The following is a 13,040-nucleotide window of genomic DNA, read 5'->3' on the forward strand; positions in this document are numbered from 1 at the left end:
CTATTCACACACACATTTGACACTCATAAAACTTCCACTCAGAATACCCTTTAACACTTTTTTTTTAAACCTTTGTTTCCAGTAACTCTTCACCAATTAATAGAGTTGTACAGATCACAGGCAATTCCATGCAGAGGGGAAGTGGCTCAGGATTTAAGCCGTTTAAGGGTGGACCTCCACGAAGATTCTAGGATCCACAGCTGCTTGGTTTCAAGATAACTTATTGAAATCTCTTCTAAACTTTACCTGATACAAACAGGAAGTCTTGTCTGGAAATCCTGTTCAATTTTTTTTTAATTTTAACATGATTACTTTTTTCCTCTCAATTTTGGAGGCATTTTTAATAGTTGCGTTGTAATTTTGGATAGTTTTTGTGTATCTTTGATAAGCATTTTCCCTGCGGCACTAGAGCTCTGCAAAACAAATTGGAACCAAAATATTTGTTAACACTGTATAAATATAAAGGAATAGTTTGCAGCTGTGTGCTAGTAGTTTAATTTACCAGCATTAGCTCTGTGGTGTCACGCTTTAAAGTTAGCTCCATAGAACAGAACATACACAACAGTAACCTCCATTTTGAAGGTTGTTCAGGCTATAAAACCTGCTTTCTAATTTGTAGAGAATAAGGTGGTTTTCTTGCATTTCTGGGTATTATGTAACCTATTTTTGCAGAAGGTACTGTTACATTGAGTGCATCTATGTGTATTCTTGCAAATGTATTCTTTTGAAATAAACCTTCATATTCTGTATAGTTCCTAGTAAGTTTCTGGAACTTTCAGTCTGCTGGGGCAAAAAAGAATAAAACTGACACATTTTGAACACAAGCTCTGTTCCTGTATGGCATACAATAGACACCCTAGGGGACAGCCTGGTTTTGATTGCTGAAACTCTCTACAAACTACCTCCTTGTAATCAAAAAGGACAGCTTGTTCAAGTCACTAGCCACAGTTTCTATACTGCTACCAGTAGAACTCGGTTCATATCCGGAAGACAATTCTGATTTTAGGTTGAGATGTAAGTCAATTAAAATGTGTTCAGATCGGATGCAGGCAATTTTAAAGAAAAGTTTCCTCTGAGTGTAATTCCATTAATGTGAAGTATCACTTTTTTTTTCTTCATAGGATGTATGATGAATCTAAACACTAGAGTCCCTAAAAGTCCCTGTTTTATTTTTATGCTCAGCCTCTGACTCCACATTTCAGCATGGGGGGAGAAGTTAAAGGTACTTTTGAAGGCCTGCAAAGGAACAAAGACCTACACTTAGCATCAACAATCCATTTAATCCTTGCATGCCTCCCTAATTTAGAAGTAGGAGTGACCAAATTTGGGAGAAACAAAGTAGCCTGTTGGGGGGGTAGAGATGAAGACTTGCCCTCCATTCACAAATAGGACAGGATATGGTTTGGGGATTTTTTTGTGATCAAAAATGCAATTGGTTAGCAGGCTCTGAAGAAGCAAGTTCCTCTTCAATACATAGAATATTTACAGTTTCTATCTCATTACTTGCATGCTTCCCATCACAGTACCCTCTGAAAATCTCAGATACAGTGGATTTATTCTCAGCTTTCCAGTGGGAGTAGAGGGAGCATTATTCTCATTTTACAGATCAAGGACTGAGGCACAAGTGACTTGCTAGAGTATTGGAGCCAAGAATGGAAAGCATTTCACTAGAGTCGCAGTCAGTGCCTTCACTACACAACCATCTTTCTCATCTCACCCAGCCAGTCTCTGATTAATACTGTGTTCACTTCATGGGAGTTGAAGAATAGTGTTAAACTACAACTGGATATAGATATATAAATATATATATAGCCTTGCTGCACTGCAAAGTTCCTCAATGGTGCTGGATGCTTTTGAGACTGATGATGAATGACAAACTACTCCATTTCAACTCAGGATTTTCATGACTAGCATGGGATTATCTGCTGCAATGCCATGAGTCAAGAGTTTTGGGATTGGGTGGCAATTAGCTTAGTTTTTAAGTGGTTATGGATTGACCTACTATCCCCTACATTTTAATGTGGTGGCACATCTATTCAGGCAAGGACCCTGTTAATGGTATGCCCCAAAAGCAAGTAGAATGAGAGTACTGCCAAAAGGCCTTGAGGGAAGTTTTTCTGTGATCAGGTGACTTTCAAGGAGGTCTGCATTTTCAGGCCTATCCTTCATTAATAAGGTGGCTTCAAGATGCTGCCTTCTCTGCCTTTGTACTCTGTGCATCCTTGGCATCCAGATGAAATAAAGGAAGATGAGGGGTAAATCTGGCTGCTAAAGATTTTGATCTTCAAAATTATGCTGTACAGGAGAGAAGAGGCTGTTGTTCTCCAAAGATGCTACAAGTAAGTATTGGGGCTGAGGGGCCAGCTGCTTTCACCTGGTGACTGACATAAGTCCCTCCCCATTATCAAGCAACTTCTAATTATTTTGAGTAAAATTCTGTAGCTCAACCCAGTGCTATATGCTTCTGTAGAGGAAGTTGAAGGTATGCAGAAATAGCGAATACCAGATTTTCCTCACTGAGTCTAGGCTGTGCAGAAAGGGACTAGAGGTTGCTTTCCAGCTTACTCTTTGATACTCTGCCTAACTAAGTCTTATGGCCCGGGTCCTGAGGACCAGCAGAGATGTGGGTCTATTGCTGGCAGACATCAGTGTCTCTGAGGGAATGTAGAGTTGCTTTCCTCTTAAAGAAGCTGCTTCTGCATAAGAAACTACAGCAATACTTGATGCTGACAATCTGGCTATCAGCCAGTAGTGCACCCTCCCCCCCAAGCCCAATAATTATATTGCAAAGGCTGGTGATACAGATCAGTTGTTTGAAGTCTCACATCCTTGACCTATGCCAGTCTATGTATCATAGAATATCAGGGTTGGAAGGGACCCCTGAAGGTCATCTAGTCCAACCCCCTGCTCGAAGCAGGACCAATTCCCAGTTAAATCATCCCAGCCAGGGCTTTGTTAAGCCTGACCTTAAAAACCTCTAAGGAAGGAGATTCTACCACCTCCCTAGGTAACGCATTCCAGTGTTTCACCACCCTCTTAGTGAAAAAGTTTTTCCTAATATCCAATCTAAACCTCCCCCACTGCAACTTGAGACCATTACTCCTCGTTCTGTCATCTGCTACCATTGAGAACAGTCTACTTTGGAACCCCCTTTCAGGTAGTTGAAAGCAGCTATCAAATCCCCCCTCATTCTTCTCTTCTGCAGGCTAAACAATCCCAGTTCCCTCAGCCTCTCCTCATAAGTCATGTGTTCTAGACCCCTAATCATTTTTGTTGCCCTTCGCTGGACTCTCTCCAATTTATCCACATCCTTCTTGTAGTGTGGGGCCCAAAACTGGACACAGTACTCCAGATGAGGCCTCACCAATGTCGAATAGAGGGGAATGATCACGTCCCTCGATCTGCTCGCTATGCCCCTACTTATACATCCCAAAATGCCATTGGCCTTCTTGGCAACAAGGGCACACTGCTGACTCATATCCAGCTTCTCGTCCACTGTCACTCCTAGGTCCTTTTCCGCAGAACTGCTGCCTAGCCATTCGGTCCCGAGTCTGTAGCGGTGCATTGGGTTCTTCCGTCCTAAGTGCAGGACCCTGCACTTATCCTTATTGAACCTCATCAGATTTCTTTTGGCCCAATCCTCCAATTTGTCTAGGTCCTTCTGTATCCTATCCCTCCCCTCCAGCGTATCTACCACTCCTCCCAGTTTAGTATCATCCGCAAATTTGCTGAGAGTGCAATCCACACCATCCTCCAGATCATTTATGAAGATATTGAACAAAACCGGCCCCAGGACCGACCCTTGGGGCACTCCACTTGACACCGGCTGCCAACTAGACATGGAGCCATTGATCACTACCCGTTGAGCCCGACAATCTAGCCAGCTTTCTACCCACCTTATAGTGCATTCATCCAGCCCATACTTCCTTAACTTGCTGACAAGAATACTGTGGGAGACCGTGTCAAAAGCTTTGCTAAAGTCAAGAAACAGTACATCCACTGCTTTCCCTTCATCCACAGAACCAGTAATCTCATCATAGAAGGCGATTAGATTAGTCAGGCATGACCTTCCCTTGGTGAATCCATGCTGGCTGTTCCTGATCACTTTCCTCTCATGCAAGTGCTTCAGGATTGATTCTTTGAGGACCTGCTCCATGATTTTTCCAGGGACTGAGGTGAGGCTGACTGGCCTGTAGTTCCCAGGATCCTCCTTCTTCCCTTTTTTAAAGATTGGCACTACATTAGCCTTTTTCCAGTCATCTGGGACTTCCCCCGTTCGCCACGAGTTTTCAAAGATAATGGCCAATGGCTCTGCAATCACAGCCGCCAATTCCTTCAGCACTCTCGGATGCAACTCGTCCGGCCCCATGGACTTGTGCACGTCCAGCTTTTCTAAATAGTCCCTAACCACCTCTATCTCCACTGAGGGCTGGCCATCTCTTCCCCATTTTGTGATGCCCAGCGCAGCAGTCTGGGAGCTGACCTTGTTCGTGAAGACAGAGGCAAAAAAAGCATTGAGTACATTAGCTTTTTCCACATCCTCTGTCACTAGGTTGCCTCCCTCATTCATTAAGGGGCCCACACTTTCCTTGGCTTTCTTCTTGTTGCCAACATACCTGAAGAAACCCTTCTTGTTACTCTTGACATCTCTCGCTAGCTGCAGCTCCAAGTGCGATTTGGCCCTCCTGATATCATTCCTACATGCCCGAGCAATATTTTTATACTCTTCCCTGGTCATATGTCCAACCTTACACTTCTTGTAAGCTTCTTTTTTAAGATCCGCTAGGATTTCACCATTAAGCCAAGCTGGTCGCCTGCCATATTTACTATTCTTTCGACTCATTGGGATGGTTTGTCCCTGTAACCTCAACAGGCAAACTGCCCTGATGCTTGTGCTATCTGCATTCAGTTCCGTGGTTCATGCGTTGATATGCCTGCAGACTACGACAGGAGTGGATTTGTGCTTAGCTTTACTTGCAGAGTTTTCCCAGGGGGTGGAATGGGGCAACTTCTCTCTGAGGGCTGGCTCAAGTTTTGCAGAGTTCCATCCATTACATACTACTGCCCCCAGCAGTGTTTGGATATGGCAGTAGAGCTATTAAATGTCTGGCTTTTTTGGGGTGGGGTGAGATGCAATAACTGGCTAAAGTTCAATTTCGATAAAAGTGCAGTGATGTTGCTTAAAGGGAGATAGCTCTTATTCTTTTTTGAGGGCATCTGAACTAGAGACTAGTCAAATCATTCTACAATTTGCCAGTGTTAGTTTCATCACATGACAATCTTTAATGCAAGATTAATCTTTAATTCCTGGAGATTCTGCAACCCTACATTCTAGTGAGGGGGAACAGATGTTCCAAGATCACCTTAGGGATGCTTCAGCTTTTTTGTTTCAGCTACAGACCTTGCACCTGTGGCCTATGCTTTTGTCACCAATACTGGATTACTATAATGTGCCCAATCTCAGACAACATCATCTAAAACAATGTGGAAACTGAAGCTGATATAGAATGCAGTAGCCTGCTAAAGTAGAAAATATTAGTGAACATACACATTTAGAATATGCACTAACTGCCTGTGTGTTGCTGTGTCACAATTGAGAGGTTAGTATTGACTTTTAAAGCTCCAAATTGTTCAAAATATTTTTATTTTAGGTTAACTCTAATGCTTCCAGGGAGCTCACAAGGATGAGGGCGGGAGAGAGGCAGAGTCCTGTTATAAACAAGAGGGCTGCAGGCTTGCTGCTTGTGAGGATTTTCAAAGGGGGAGGGGGAGATTGTTCCATGGCTCTAGTGCTTGTACCCCATCCAAACTAGCCTAAAGCTGATCACCATCCAGCTCTGTTGAAAAGCTCATCTTTCCTGAACAGATGGGGATGGTGACTGAGAAAAGGAATTAAAGGTGGCAACTGGTGGCAGTTCCTGTCTTAAATGATTTGAAATAGCAGTTGGGGGTATGGGTGGGCTAAGGACCTAGTGACATATGATGCAGGGGGCAGAGAGAGAAGCTAAGTGTTTCAAGTGGCTTTCAACAAAGCAGAGGATCCATTTCTTGCATTTACCCACAGTATTAGCCACTACATAACAATACATATCTCTTCCTGCCGATAATTTGTACAGTTTTAGGTCTAGGACCCTCAAAGATTTGGTACCAATGCCAGCCTGACTGTCAGAAGTGGAAGAGGTGCATCTTTACTGTACACCGAAGTTAAAAGCACACTGCTATTCTGTGCCAAGATGCAACAGCTCACCAAAAAACCTCTTCTACTCTCCAGGCTGTTGAGAGGATTAGACTAAGGGCCAGGTCAGTGCTAGGAGCGCTTTGATGGTGTAGGTATAACAGGATGCTACCCTGGTAAAGCGATCTTAGTGCAGACACTGTCTTTAGCCAACCAAAAATGCAATTTTGCCCATATAGCAAATTCCAGCCACCTCCCACCAAAAGCAATTTTGCCAATATGTAAAAACATTTAGGGATGTCTCATGCCACAGCTACATGTGTCACGTTACCTCCCTGACCAGCATAGGTATACCAGCAGAAGTTTGTTATAGCCTTACCCACAGGGAAAAGGAACACTTGCAGATTAAATACCATAACTCTTACAAAGTCTTCACCTTTACTGACCAACTGCCATTGTGTTAACTGATGGAACACTTTACAAAGTTACATAGCCATTAAAAAGGTGTCTGTCCAATACAAGATGCATATGTTTTAAAATTCAGAAATGAACAAAGCACCTGTTTGGACACCCAGAGGAAAAGAAAACAAAATTGCAGTCATAGGTTCCCACTTAAATGCACTAATTCTGCTCCTTGCCAAAAACCTGGGAAAGGGACTGGCCATGCAGCATGTCCTGAGGTTTGACAAATTCAGGCTGTTAAAGACCAACATGGGTGAGTAAATTCCAAAGTCTAGGGCCCTTCTACTCTGTCAAAGCCTCCTCTTGAGCACTTCCATGATGTAAAGCTGTAGCAGTACCACACAGGGAGAGGACTCTCAAATAGTAAGGACTTAGGCAGTTCAGCTCTTTACAGGTCAGTTACCAACATGCTGAACTCAATTCTGTTAACAGTCAAGCTCTTGCAAATTACTAAGCATTTGTCTTGTGGTCAGTGAGCTATTCCATTCAACAAGCAAGCCAATGCCTTCACCCTTGAGTTCAATTAAGGCGTAGGCCCATTTCACAACACTAGTCTGACCCAGATGCAACACCACCATGGACCATGATAGTGGTTATTTGTTACTTAAAGTGATAAGTGTTCCTCTAGGTAGACCCCACTATGTAATAATCCTCACTGTCAAAGAAGGGGGACTGCTAATGGGGTTCTGAGGCCCTTTCCTTTGGAATATGCTTTCTCTCCTTGGTTTGAAATAAGCCAAAGCTGTTGTCCTTTAGGGGATACTACAATGCATATCTTTTTAAGAGGGCTGCTGATGAAAAATATTGGGGTGGATGCATGGGGCAAGTGGAGGATCTGGTTATTTTTTGTTGTCTGGTTCAGTATAATATGTTTTTCTAACTACTGTGTATTTCAGAACCCTAAATATGTACAGGGTGGCAGAGGTAAATCAGATAGCAAGTTATGTACCAGAGATGGGTCTCTTAGGGTTCTTTAAAGGATTCCTCAAATAATTCCAGTAGTATCAGACAACGGATTATCGGAAGTTGTTTTCTAGGGCCTATTTCACCAAAAGCTTGGAGGAATTTAAGTTATATCACACAAAGAACTCCACTTTTTCCATCAGGGCAAAGTGAGGCTGAAAATGACCAGTATGTGAACTTCTCTAAAATTCACACCAGTAAAGAAAAGCAATTCCACACCTGAACATGCTTGTGGTACTTAAGACATCCTTAGACAGACTTCTCTTATAAAATAGTATCCATGCTCTTATGTAGTAATTGGAGTTCTCATACCAGTCCAGACTATCATCTGTGCTTTGTAACGTGATCGTTGTGCTGTTTTGGAAAAGTGTGTGTGTGTCTGTGTAAAAAAGCATCTTTTTATACAAGTGATCCAATTATACCGTCTCCATCTGCTGGCAGGGAAGAATTCAAGTGGCCAACAGAAATTAAAACCCCCCCCTCAAAGTTATCAGGTACAAAGTGTTATAAACCACATTGATTGATTTGTTTTCTGTTACTGTCCTACTGTTCTAACTCACTCTGGATATTACTGTAGAACCTCAGAGTTATGAACACTTTGGGAATGGAGGTTGTTCATAACTCTGAAATGTTCATAGTGCTGAACAAAACATGGTTATTCTTTCAAAAAGTTTACAACTGAACATTGATTTAATACAGTTTTGAAATTTTACTATGCATAAGAAAAATTGCTGCTTTTAACCATCTTAATTTAAACGAAACAAGCACAGAGTTTCTTTACCTTGTCAAATATTTTTTAAAACTTTCCCTTTTTTTTTAAGCAGTTTACGTTCAACACAGTACTGTACTGTATTTGCTTTTTTAAAAATCTCTGCTGCTGCCTGATCGTGTTCTTCCGGTTCCAGATGAGCTGTGTGGTTGACTGGCCAGTTCAGAACTCTGGTGTTCATAACTCTGAGGTTCAACTGTAAGTACAGTTTTTAGTTAGAAATAAGTTAGGTCAGAGTGAGACTGTAACGAGGTACAAATTATTAAGTTTATTACATAAGCACATCTGCAGATACATTTTAAAAGGTATGGCACAATAATCAATCTACCTAATCCTTCAGCTGTGGGAATAAAAAGGGAGAAAAATCAAATGCAGAGAAAGTTGTAATTTCTAACTATATGGGACAGTTGTTTATCTTGTCTATAAACAGATACCCTGTATAAACATGTCTTGAAAGGCTAATACCTATTTGGTCTTAAATAAAGTTATATTAGGAAAATAATATAGATAATATAGGTTTTACCTAAAATATATGTGCATAATGAAATTATCTCAAACAGTATAATAGAAATATCAAGATAGGATAAAATTACAATGGGTTTTATCAGCATTCGTTATACTTCACCCTTAATTTAGTGAGACATTTTGTATTACAAATTATACAAAACAGCAGGCATTTTCCATGAGGTGAATATAATATACACAGTGCTTAATGGATCAACCAGCAATATCATACAAAGGTCTACTTTCCCATTAGTTAGAATAGATGCAAACACTATTGTAACGTTCCCACAACTATTTCAGTTTTCAGGGAGAAACCTTTCTAATCACAGATGCCAAATATAGTATGTCAATTTTGTGAGCCACTTAACTACATGGATTCTGTATTAGACATCTTACAAGAAATAGCATGCATTAATCTTCATGAATCCTGTTACAGGAAAGTTTAAACCCAATAAAACTCAACTCTATAGACCGTATGAAACATATCAGGAAAAAAAAAATCTGTTTTCTCTGAACACACCCAGAGATATCCAGACCAAGAACAAAACAGGTTAGTAACATTCTCCATAGGAATCTAGTGTACTAAATGACTGGAAATAAAAGTATGGTACCAAATAGAAAAATCTTAAAGTATTATTATTTTATTATTTTTAACAAATGTACAATGGTCACCTGTAACTTTTCAGTTGTACAGATGTAGAGAAGCAGAGAAGATGGCAAACTAGGTAACATTGTTTAAGAAAGGGATTCTAAAATCCTATACTGTGGACTACATCTTAATATATTGTAGACCATCTCCCTTCCCATTTATGATCAAACAACAATCCCCATAGAAACACTACAATTGCTACTTGGAAATGTAATATTAGGAAAGTATTTTTAGGATTTTTAAAAAATGCTATTAAGTAGTAGCTGCAAATGAGGACCTAGCGTCATTCAACTAATAAGTTCGCCAGGGACCACCAGCAACCCTGTGGACCCCTGGTGGTACAGAATTTTAGAACCACTGATGTAATGTTTAATTCAAACTTTTAAGAAGTCAGCATTGCTTTAGCAGTGACCACGAAAAGGACATTTATGGTTTTCTCCCCTCCTAATGAAAACTGTCTTAAGTTTTATATTTGAGGGTCTATCAGCATTTTATTTATAAAGTTTATTATTTATAATTGGGTTGTGACTCCATTTCTCAGGCTGGCACTGCATACAACATTTCAATCAGAGCAATGTTTGGCTTTTTGATTTGAAAACTCTCTTAAGTTACAAAAAGGCACAAAAGCTAAGCCTGAGACTGTCAACTTGTTGCAATTTTGACCAAGTACAATATTGCACAAATACCCAATGAGCAAAGGTGCCAGAATATCTAGGCACAGTGGAGTGAATTTAAAGCCCAAAGCTATTTTAACTATGATTCTGTTGTGGGTTGAAATTACACCTTTAACAGTTTTTTAAAGATAAAATCAGAGTTTTAACTACACTAACCCTTTTTTGCTTTGTAGTCATAAGAATGAAAGATGACCTTTGAAAAGCTAATGTCACAATGAAACTCAAATGAACCCCAACCCTCCAAGCTCATTTATAAATCATATCTTTGGGTTCAGTACAGAGAACTAGCTCACTTAGGCCCCAATGCTGCAGACTTTTGAATGCATCCGATGAAGTGAGCTGTAGCTCACGAAAGCTTATCCTTTTCTTTTTACATTAAACAGTTTGCCAGTTAGGCCTCAGTTCAATTTATGCACATTAAGTTCTAGAGGACTGTTCACATACATAAGTTGTTGTATGCAATGTTGTAGCCATGTCAGTCCCAGGATATTACGGAGACAAGGTTGGTTAAGTAATATCTTTTATTAGACCAACTTCTGTTGCTTGTCTCTCTCACCAACAGAAGTTGGTCCAATAAAAGATAAGACCTCACCCATCTTGTGTCTCATACATAAATTGTGGCAGGCTAAAGTGTGAAGAAAGCTCTACTTACCAGTGATTCTTCAAATGTTCCTGTTTCAATACTTTTTTCCTTTTAGTAGTACAGAAATTTTAAAAAGCTAATTTTCATCTAACTAGTTCATAGAAACTAGACTTCTCTGAAAATTTAAAATCTCAGATTTTGAACCTTACCAAGGAATTTTTTGGTTCCTTACATTATTCTCTTTTAAAAGATTAAGTAAAACAGATTTTAATTAATGCTTTAGAAAACAATATAAATTAATCACTAAGACTCTTAAAATGCAAAACAGATCCAGTTTGCAAAAACTGAGATGTAATGCAATATTGGATACCCAAGTAACTGACTGAAACCCTTCTCTCTTTCATATTAATCTTTGTAAAACAGGATTTTAGTGTATTTATCTGACTCTTGACATGACTGGATTTTAATTAAATTATGCTGCTTTTCAGTATAGTTTTCAATATGAATTTTTTTTTCCAGAGGTAAGATCTGCAATAACTAATATGAAATTGTAAAAACATGTTCATATTGTGATTTGTTAATATTATGTGCATCAAGACAAATAGCTTAGCTGGCAGCTAAAGCTTCATAAAGCAATGAAGCCCTTGAAGCAATGTAGCTCAGCAATTACAAGATTTTTTTTTCATTTTGCTGTATGTTTTACTAAGGAAAGACATCTTAAATACATTACAAATAATCAGTGTTAAACAAGAATGTTTCTTTGAACTGACCTTTTTCTTAAGAAGGGATCTTATGAATGGTTTTCTCCATGTTACTTTATTTTTTCAAAACAAAATGCCCAGTATCAAAACCATGTAATTAATAAATAGAAGAACAAATACTTCAAACTACCATATTACCTTTAGCAGCTGCTGCACTGGCAGCAACTTTTGTAGTATAAAATTCCCCAATAGTATAGAGCATGCCTTTTTGTTAACGTGAGCCCATACACACATATAAAACAAGATACCAAAAGGCAATTGTAAAACAAACGAAAAAAGTTGATATGTACTTCTGCAAGTAATACTTAAGACAATGCTGAAAGCTTAATCAAAGAAAATCATTATGAAAATCCAGATGTATCCTTGACAGGTTTCAGAGTAGCAGCCATGTTAGTCTGTATCCGCAAAAAGAACAGGAGTACTTGGGGCATCTTAGAGACTAACAAATGTATTTGAGCATAAGCTTTCGTGGGCTACAGCCCACTTCACTGGATGCATGCAGTGGAAAATACAGTAGGAAGATTTTATATACACAGAGAACATGAAACAATGGGTGTTATCATACACACTGTAACGAGAGTGATCAGGTAAGGTGAGCTATTAACAGCAGGAGAGAAAAAAGAAAAAAACACCTTTTGTAGTGATAATCAAGACGGGCCATTTCCCACAGTTGATAAGAACGTCTGAGGAACGGTGGGGGGGAGGGGGAATTAACATGGGGAAATAGTTTTACTTTTTGTAATGACACATCCACTCCCAGTCTTTATTCAAGCCTAATTTAATGGTGTCCAGTTTGCAAATGGTGTGCCAGCAATGCTCCTCTGCCATGTACATTGGCCAAACCGGACAGTCTCTACGTAAAAGAATAAATGGACACAAATCAGACGTCAAGAATTATAACATTCATGTTCTCTGTGTATAAAATCTTCCTACTGTATTTTCCACTGCATGCATCCAGTGAAGTGGGCTGTAGCCCACGAAAGCTTATGCTCAAATAAATTTGTTAGTCTCTAAGGTGCCACAAGTACTCCTGTTCTTTTTGCGGATGTATCCTGTCTTTCAGTCAGAGGGATACTGTGATTGAAAGGTAGGAAGTCAGTCGTACAACATTATTTATATCAAACTACTACAAAGGACTAGAGGTGGTTTTCTGCACTCACTTGTGGGAGCTGGAGGCAATGCAGTCATTCCTGGTAGAAGAAAATTTTTTTTTTTTAAAGCTGACCCTTTTGCTTAAGAATTGGCACTTAGTGGCTAACAAGAAATTTTGAAAATGGAAGAGGGTGCGATAATGTTCACTCTTTTGCCATTAATACCACACATTGGTATGGTGGCTGAAGTCTATTGGGCTATAATTCAAAGGGGAAGGAGAGAGAATTGATTGCTTTTGTTAAATCTTATCAAATTTAGACTGTGATTAAGAACATATACAGGCAGTACAACAAAAGCAGAAGCACAGGGCAAAAGTTTGTGATAAAATAGCAACATGTTACAATAACG

At 39.6% G+C, this 13,040-nt stretch overlaps 1 protein-coding gene across 2 annotated transcripts in view; it reads left to right on the forward strand.

Moving 5' to 3' along the window:
* Window positions 1–751, forward strand: part of SLTM (SAFB like transcription modulator) — a 28,989-nt gene extending 28,238 nt beyond the window's left edge. For both annotated transcript variants that reach the window (XM_048867540.2, XM_048867539.2), the window contains one exon: window positions 83–751. In XM_048867540.2, the coding sequence (XP_048723497.1) occupies window positions 83–191 (109 nt within the window). In that variant the 3' untranslated portion in view covers window positions 192–751. The remainder of the gene's footprint in view (window positions 1–82) is intronic.
* The last annotated feature ends 12,289 nt before the right edge of the window (window positions 752–13,040 follow it).

This window comes from Caretta caretta, chromosome 10 (assembly GCF_965140235.1).
Source record: "Caretta caretta isolate rCarCar2 chromosome 10, rCarCar1.hap1, whole genome shotgun sequence".
NCBI classification, from domain to species: Eukaryota; Metazoa; Chordata; order Testudines; family Cheloniidae; genus Caretta; species Caretta caretta.